The sequence below is a fragment of the Pyrus communis genome, chromosome 1, assembly GCF_963583255.1.
Source record: "Pyrus communis chromosome 1, drPyrComm1.1, whole genome shotgun sequence".
Lineage (NCBI taxonomy): Eukaryota > Viridiplantae > Streptophyta > Magnoliopsida > Rosales > Rosaceae > Pyrus > Pyrus communis.
In genome coordinates, this window is record NC_084803.1 from 7,733,648 (window position 1) to 7,741,564 (window position 7,917).

Below are 7,917 nucleotides of genomic sequence, written 5' to 3' on the forward strand. Positions count from 1 at the left end.
TCCCTTGATTCTCATTTGCTTTATCCAATTCTAAAGATGTGCGGAAATCACTTTCGCAGTAGGCAGCTAGACCGAAATTGTATGAGCGTTGTTTGAAGGTCGCTAAAGATGCAGGAAAAACAAGAGGGCTCGGTTTATCTTGCTCAAAACTACGCCGTTAAGGAGTTCAGTTCACTAGTTTTTCTCATAACCTCCTCTAACGAAGTGGGGACTCTACATGATCACACCCACTTCCTTCAATCTCTCCACCTTTCCATGCACGTCTCAACCAAGAAAAATGTTAAACTAGCAAGACATCTTGGTTTCAGATCGTGCGAAGAAACCACGGTTCAAAGTCCTCGAACACCAATTTTACCCTGTTTGCGGTTCAAGTAACATACAGAAAGCAATACAATTTAAGACATCGAAGCGACTGAGAAAATCTACAACACAAAATCAGCCTTGATTGATTCACAATTCCCAATTGTTCAACAGAACCAGCTGAAATATATTTTCCAAGCACGAACTAATATCTAACAAAAGTTTTTCCAAAATTTTCCCCGAGTCTTCCCAATTATCTGGCAACTAATGCATATGCTTAAACATATAACTTAGAAAAACAACCTGACAAATAGTTACATACAGTGCAGAAAGCTGGAATTCAGAATTCCAATGACAATGACCAGCAACCTTGAAAGCAAGCACACAAAACAACCATGCTGCTGACTACGGACAAGACATCACAAACCATAATGCAAAATTCTTCATGCCTTCTTCGTCGAATTGATATAGATCTATTACCTTTCTTATTTTAGTAAACAGTGTCCTTTTGATGGAGCTCTCTCTGCGCGTCCAGTTTTGTCCATGCTTTGTGCTCAATGCTTCGAGGCTATAGGTTCTTGCATGTAGGTGGGCTGATGTTGCTCTTCATCGGCTGTCTCGTCATCTGTATGGGACTGCTCTTCGCTTACATTGGCCTTGGGAACTGCTGCCTCCTGATCTTGGGTGTGAGATCCAGCTTCACTTTCTGCAGTGGGCACGGTGGCATTCTCATTCATTGCAGCAATTAAGTTGGTCTTTTCCTTGTTTACTGCCTTAAAAGTCGTTTTTCGTTCATTCACTGCATTAGGTAAAGTAGTCTTCTCAGACGGGAGTCTAGGAAGAGATTTCCGTTGTGGCTTCTTTGGATGCACAGGAGAGGGCCCTTTAGAAGTGTTCTGAGGGACTTTCTGATCCAGACTAAGCCTGCTAGATTGACCATTTGTATAATCATTTGCTTCAGAAACTGCAGGAGGTAAGCTCTTCCTACGTCCGAGCTTGGGAGACTTGGCTCTTGTTGTTGGTATCTGCATCAATTGCACTAAAGACATCAAGGCGAAAATAAAGCAACACAATGCCGTCAAATAACAGCCAACTACAGTGAAGCAGGATTATCACGATGCCATGCTAGCTTAACTAATGGTAATAGAAAGGCATGTTTAGAGTACATATTAGGCAAGAAACTTGACACCGATTTTTTTTATAAGCTTTCGCTAGACTAACAAAGCATGAACTGTAATGTGCAGTGCAATTTTGTGTAAAACAGTTGTTGGTAGCTTCAAAATATTACGTCCGTGGTGCCTCCTTTCCAATCAAACGGAGCATGGTAGCTGTACTAGACTAGTCAACACTAACTCAGATGCTACCATTGTTCCAACCAACAGACAGGATGGGCTAAGTTCATGAGAATATGATTAAGCGATTGATAACTTGAAGGATTGGCATGAATAACATGTTCAAATGGCCAAGAATGAAAAAGGTGCAGCACAAACTCAAGAAGTGGTAAAAGATGCACTCTCTTCCTGTGGGGATTGAAGAATGCGAAAAAAGACTTAGGACCAAGACTTTACCAGTAAACAATTGTTAACAGTTGCACATGGGAAGAAGAAATTTAAGTGAGACTATATAGGAAGATCTAACAAAGGCAAACATGCCAATGTACATACGACAATTGTAATATAAGAAAACTGGCAATGCAACCAGCATGAGCAAAGGAGGGGGAGGCATGCATGTCCTTTACCATGCCATTTGTCATTTTGAAAGAAAAAGCAATACCTTCTTCAGCTCCACCTTAGGAGGTGGAGGCTCCTGATAGAAGCTTGGCATTGGAGTTGCTTTGAAAGTCAGTTTCTTCCTGAGCATCCTAATCTCAGCTTCTAGAGTTTCCTGTAAAAGAACGGCCAACATTAATATTAAGAACAGGATTCACACAGAGGTTTCCCTTGACCACCATTGATTGAATACCACCTTAGACTTGGCTTGCAAATTATTCTTTTCCATCTCCTTTGCATGTATCTTTTCCTCCATTTTCGTATAGAACTGCCCAAGGTAATTGTAAATGTTACTTCGATAACAGAAATAGTGTTGGAGGACTGAGCATAGGAAAGAATCAGAAAGGTGCAAATGCAGAAAACTAACCTCTCTCCTTTTCTCAGCTCGTTCATCGCACCTAAAACTGAAACCATAGTTCGGAAGTGTACCAACCCTAGGATGTTTATCTCCTTCTGTAGGACTTCTAAGCAGCTGTTAAGGATAAATGATAAAACAACAATAAAACGCAACCGAAAAATAATGTAAGAAGACCAGCACATTTGGAATGCAACAAATGCTCAAAGAGTTAAGGATACAAAGAGGATTGAGATTCTCCTTCAGCCTGATTCTGGGATCCCTTTTTCAAAGGCTTCAGCTTTGCCTTCTCCCTGTAAAAGGTAAATCATTATTAACAAATAGCTGAGCTAACAATTCAATACGATGGTTTCCGAAATAAACATCTCAAATCAAGATGGTCACCAAGGATTAGGAGAGAAAATAAAATATAAGAGATATAAACCCCTAATTCATAATAAAGAGACAAAGAAATAGAATATAAGCACAAACATAACTCACACGCTGCTTTCAGACAATTCTGCATCAGGTTTTTCAGGTTGCTGCTGGAATCAAATAGAGATTAGACAAACTAATCAACAAGAACAAAGATATCAAAAACCAAAAACACAAAATTCGTTGCAAAGATAGGGAAAACTGTAAAAAAAAAAAAAAGGGAACCGAAGGTGAAATTGATGTTTACATTGGATGACTGAACCTGTCGCCCATTAAATGATCCACTCTTGTTAGGCTGTTTGGGGCGTGAATTTGGAGCAGCTGAACCATTCGAAACAGAAGCTTTAGCCTCTGCGCCATTTCCATCTTTGCTTTTCTTCATCGAAATTGGGGAGACGCTCTTGGCACCAGGGGCCTTCTCATTCTTGCTCTTCCCTGGACCTTTATGCACTTTGGCGGGCTTTGGGTGAGTAGAACCTTTCACTTCGTCTTCCTGCAACACAGATGCAATCAGCTCGATGCATATAATTACTCAAAGCAACCAGCTGAAATCCAGGCTCCAGCACTTCCTACCTTAGCAATAGTCAAAGCAACAGTCAAACCATTGCTTTCAGGGTTGACATTGGCCTCTTTGGCTTTCCAAATAGATGAGCTATTATTAACACCGTCATCCTGCTTATCAACATTTTCAATTTTCCCGTTTGATGCTGCAGTATCCGTCATAGTATTCTCGCTGAAGGTCCCATTCATGTCGTCTGAAACAACACCAGCTTGCCCATGAACACCGTTTTGATGAGCCACCCCAAGCCCGTAGGTGGCTGCCAAATTATCCGAATCCATGACACACTAACTACAAAAATAAGAACAAAATAATTATTATTCCCATCAAAACTATTATCCATTGAATACGGACTCGAATTACGGTATTGCCCAATAAAAACAGTAATTAGATTAATTTTCCTCCACTTTCTCAGCAAACAAACAGAGTATAGATATACTCGATTCGGATTAAATTCCGAAATTAGTTCAATCAAAATACACCAAGATTTAAAAGTGAAAAATAAATAAAATAAATTATATAATAAAATCCACATCAAGCATAAAACACAAGCCACATTTTCCAGAACAAAAATCTGCAAATTTTACACTGATCTAACACAAACATGCAACAAATTAACCAGTAAGACAAATCAACGATCAATACAAAAGGCACAAGATTCAACATTCGGCTATCCCTAGAGCTCAGAACTCAGTCTTCAAGCTGAAATCAATACAAAAAAGACCAGAAGATTCAGCATTTTCCTGGCATTTCACCACATTTTCTCAGCAGCCAAACGGACTGCCACTGTAAACCAAGCTCAAAGAGTTTCCACTCACCTCGATAAGCGCGCAACAACAACAATCAAAACTCCATTACCTCCGGCCTAACCGCAGAGACGGCTTGAAGGATCTGAGCGCCGGAGAGGGAGTAGAGTACCGCAGCGACGACGGCGGAAGCGGATCGGAGGATCCGGACCCAAAAGGAAGGATCTTTTCGGATTCAAAAGTTGGAGTGTTGATTTTTCCTTTTCATTTTTTCGGGTTTAAAGAAAATGAAATCTGGAAACAATAATTATAATAATATAATATTAAATATTAACTGTTGTGGATTTGAAAATTGACGGAGGTGAGCAAATAATGAAAGCGAATCGGACTGAGTGAATGGAGACGCCGGGCTGACTCGGTTATGACTCGGAGGAGGAGGCGTTTTTCTTTGTAGACTTCGGATTTTAAATCACCAAATCCAGGTCAGGTCAGGTCAGGTCAGGTCTCTCTCTCTCCCTGCCCGAACCAAATACGCCTTATACGGTCATTATACTTTCAACAGATACGGTTTTTACGGTTTTCGGGCAACCATTAACTACCTACTAACAAAGTAATAACCACCAACCCTCCCCACCAAGTATTTTACAGTTACTTCTTTTGGTTTTTCTTGTACAATGTGAAAAAAGATATCTTTCTTTTTTCTTGTTTTATTTGACCGATATTATGGGAGGAGGAATCGAATATAGAATGCATGATATAATTTTTTTATCGAGACAAGATGTTTGTTGTTTTATTGAAGGATGAATTGTTGTTATCGATAATGTGTAGATATCGTATTAATTCTGTTGATAGTGTTGGTTAGGCAAAATACAATCTATATCTGATACACGATTGACGATCCTCATGTCACCACCTTAGCCCTTAATGTCTAACACAAGCGATGTACGGAATGAGATATTGGACGCAAGATCTTTGGTGCAAGAATAAATGCATTTAATTAATTGGACATCTCTTTTTAGACAAAATGTTTGTTATTTTTAAAGGACGAATTGTCGATGATGATAAAGAGTGGATACCGTAAGTGTAGACTGCCAAATTTATATTGTAACCTAGACACGTTTGGCAATCGTTACGGCACCACCTCACTATTAATATATGACAAGAGCGATCTACGAAATGAGGAATCAAACGTGGGATCTAATGACCAAGAATAAATGTACTTAACCACTTGAACATTTCTTTTGGAGACAAGATGTTCGCTGTTTTTAAAAGAACGGATTGTCGGTATCGATAAAATGTGGATATCGTAAATGTTATATCGATACCGACACTTTATCCACACTTTAACGATATCGACAATTCGTCGTTTTTTCTCATTTAAAAACACTGGTTGATGATCCTAATGATGCCATCTCCACTCCTTAGTATGTTTTGTAACCAAAACACAATTTATGATCCTATTAGAATGTTATATTAGTTTACATAAGTTGAGGGTGTATTCAATTAGGAGTTTAAATGATTTTGAAAGAGTTATAATCTATGGAGTTTAATTTAAAGAAGTTTTATAGACTCCATGTGAATTTTGAGTGAAATAATTTGAAATATTAGGGGAGCGGCCTAATTTCATAATGCCTAAAAAACACTATAAAATCTCTTGAAGTCTATTAAAATCCTTCGTTTTTAAAATACGTTAAAATTAAATTATAATGAATACATATGAAATTTTGTGAACTACTTTAAAATACGAAATGAATACACTCGAAGTTCTATGAAGTTTTATAAACTTTTTTAAATCTTCATTGGATAGCCATGAATTTATTAAAAAATTTGATTGAATATATATGGATTTATAACTTTTTTTTTTTATTAACCATTTAAACTCCTAATAGAATACACACTCTGTAATATCATTCTACTAATTAATGAAATCTTATTTGTCAACCAAAAGAGGGTGAAAAGACAAATTAGTCTTCTATCACACACAAAAAATGATGGGCAATAATGTAATTTCACATGTCTAAATTTTGCCGTTTTTTATTGAAGCCTCACCTACAGGTGATGTTAAAATACCTCCAATATTAAAATAAATATAAAAAAAAACCTCTCACTCCCCCAAGTTCTCCCTCTCTCCTTCTCATTTTCTAAAAAAATATGTTCATATACACAAAGTGTGTAGGCAAATGCTAGTTAATAATGAAAAAAACGCATACTTAAGGTGATTAATTAATTTTGTTTTTGTTTTTGAATACGATTCAATTAATTTTTTAAATACAAGTCATGTTTGAATCAAACAATAAATTAAAAATTTGAAAGCAACTAACTAGAATTAGTAATGCATAATTTCTACCGCTAGAGAAAATGAAGAAAACAAAACCCTAGCTGTCGAACCCAACACGCAAGGCAGGGGTCGCCAGCATCCTTTTCTAATCTTTTTTTTCCTCTTTGTTTTTAATTGTGGTCGTTTGAGAAGAGCCTTTGGTTTATGATTGTAGTCGCTCTTTCGCTTTGTCAATAATAGCTTTTTTGGTTGTCATCGTGTCGTCGTTTGTTCAATATCAACTTTTAGAGCGACAATTGTTATAGGAAGAGTAATCTGAATTAGTTGTGAGCTACAGGTATTCCGGTTTTTCTTGCCACCTTGAGTGTCACGTGTCGGTGGTTCAGAAAATCATAGTCCCACAATTGCCCTTAATTATGCTTCTGAGAGTGCACTCTGCTTGAAGATGGATAGTTACCAATAGATGATGACCGAATTATTGTAAAATGAACTTGATACACATCGAAATGAGCTTCAAAATTTCTCGTTTATTCGGAGCTAGCCAAGTCCGGCTAACCTTGCTTGTTTGTTTCTCAAAGATCTGATTTCGAAGTTCTAAACCATATTGTAGACCGTGGTCAAAGTTCCAAATGCATAGCTGAAAAGCTAGATGCAGGGCAGAATGCGCCTATGTTGCTTCACCCTGGAAGGATTTAAATGCCTTAGGAGATATATTGCCAAATTTATCTTACTCAAGTCCTTAAGCTTGTTAGAGTAAATATTTTAAAAAAATTCATCATTTACTCCTTAGCATAGAATGTAGTCTAATCTGACAATCATTTTGGAGTAAACAAACTCGGAGTTAAGTAAGCTTAAGCCCAAGACAGAGTTCTAAACCCCTTTGTTAACATTGAAGTCATAAATGTTATCTCCTAAACTAAGCATTATAAAGATCTCCACTACGATAATCAAATTACCAGCTCAGTTTGACTCCAAGTTCAAGACCTTTGGAAAATCTTTACTTCAAAACTTGCTTCAATACATTCATCGCATAAGAATTACAAGTTGATAAACTTTGTCTAAAATGGTCTCAAGACCTTAATATTTTGAGTTGTCTTGCTGGCCCCCGCAGTCCAAACCCGAATTCTTCTTAAATTTACCTATATCCGCGGGTGTCTGGAACCCTAATTTTTTCTTGAATTTTCATGGGTGAAGATGTAGTAAGAGAGAGATGACGTCGTGACAAACCGACCAATTTCAGCTAAGTTGTCGGGTGTGTAAAGAGCTGCATGCAACCAACACTATTCTTCTCGGGCCAGCACTCGATCGTAACTCAACTACTCTCCATGTTACTGTTTAGCCTTTTTTAGGGTTACTAATTTATATATGCTGCTTCTGTGTTTTCAGACTTAAATATAAACCATGCGCATGCATGGATATGGCGATCTCTATCATTTTTGCCATATCAAAACCTATATTTTATAATTTAATTTAATGCCAAAGAATAAAAAAGAAGA

General features: G+C 37.5%; 1 protein-coding gene across 3 annotated transcripts; it reads right to left on the reverse strand.

The window, feature by feature from the left end:
* Positions 1-423: 423 nt before the first annotated feature.
* On the reverse strand, positions 424-4,589 carry LOC137745183 (protein WVD2-like 5). Of its 3 annotated transcripts, none has more exons than XM_068485100.1 (9): positions 4,256-4,589; positions 3,412-3,688; positions 3,086-3,331; positions 2,905-2,948; positions 2,646-2,717; positions 2,437-2,533; positions 2,266-2,337; positions 2,074-2,184; positions 424-1,325 (listed from the first exon to the last, which is right to left on the reverse strand). In XM_068485100.1, the coding sequence occupies exons 2-9, from the start codon at positions 3,676-3,678 to the stop codon at positions 855-857; spliced, it is 1,380 nt and encodes a 459-aa protein (XP_068341201.1). In that variant the 5' UTR covers positions 3,679-3,688; positions 4,256-4,589; the 3' UTR covers positions 424-854. The 3 variants fall into 3 exon arrangements, with proteins under 3 accessions (XP_068341201.1, XP_068341210.1, XP_068341194.1); XM_068485109.1 differs by having other exon boundaries at positions 2,905-2,945; positions 4,216-4,589; XM_068485093.1 differs by having other exon boundaries at positions 4,216-4,589.
* Between the last annotated feature and the right edge of the window lie 3,328 nt (positions 4,590-7,917).

Excerpts from the sequence above, each read along its gene's own strand:
- LOC137745183 (XM_068485100.1), bottom strand. The coding sequence starts at position 3,678 with ATGGATTCGGATAATTTGGCAGCCACCTACGGGCTTGGGGTGGCTCAT. Across the intron at positions 3,332-3,411 it reads TTGCTTTGACTATTGCTAAG|GAAGACGAAGTGAAAGGTTC; the intron begins GTAGGAAGTGCT and ends TCTGTGTTGCAG. Across the intron at positions 2,949-3,085 it reads GACAGGTTCAGTCATCCAAT|CAGCAACCTGAAAAACCTGA; the intron begins GTAAACATCAAT and ends ATTTGATTCCAG.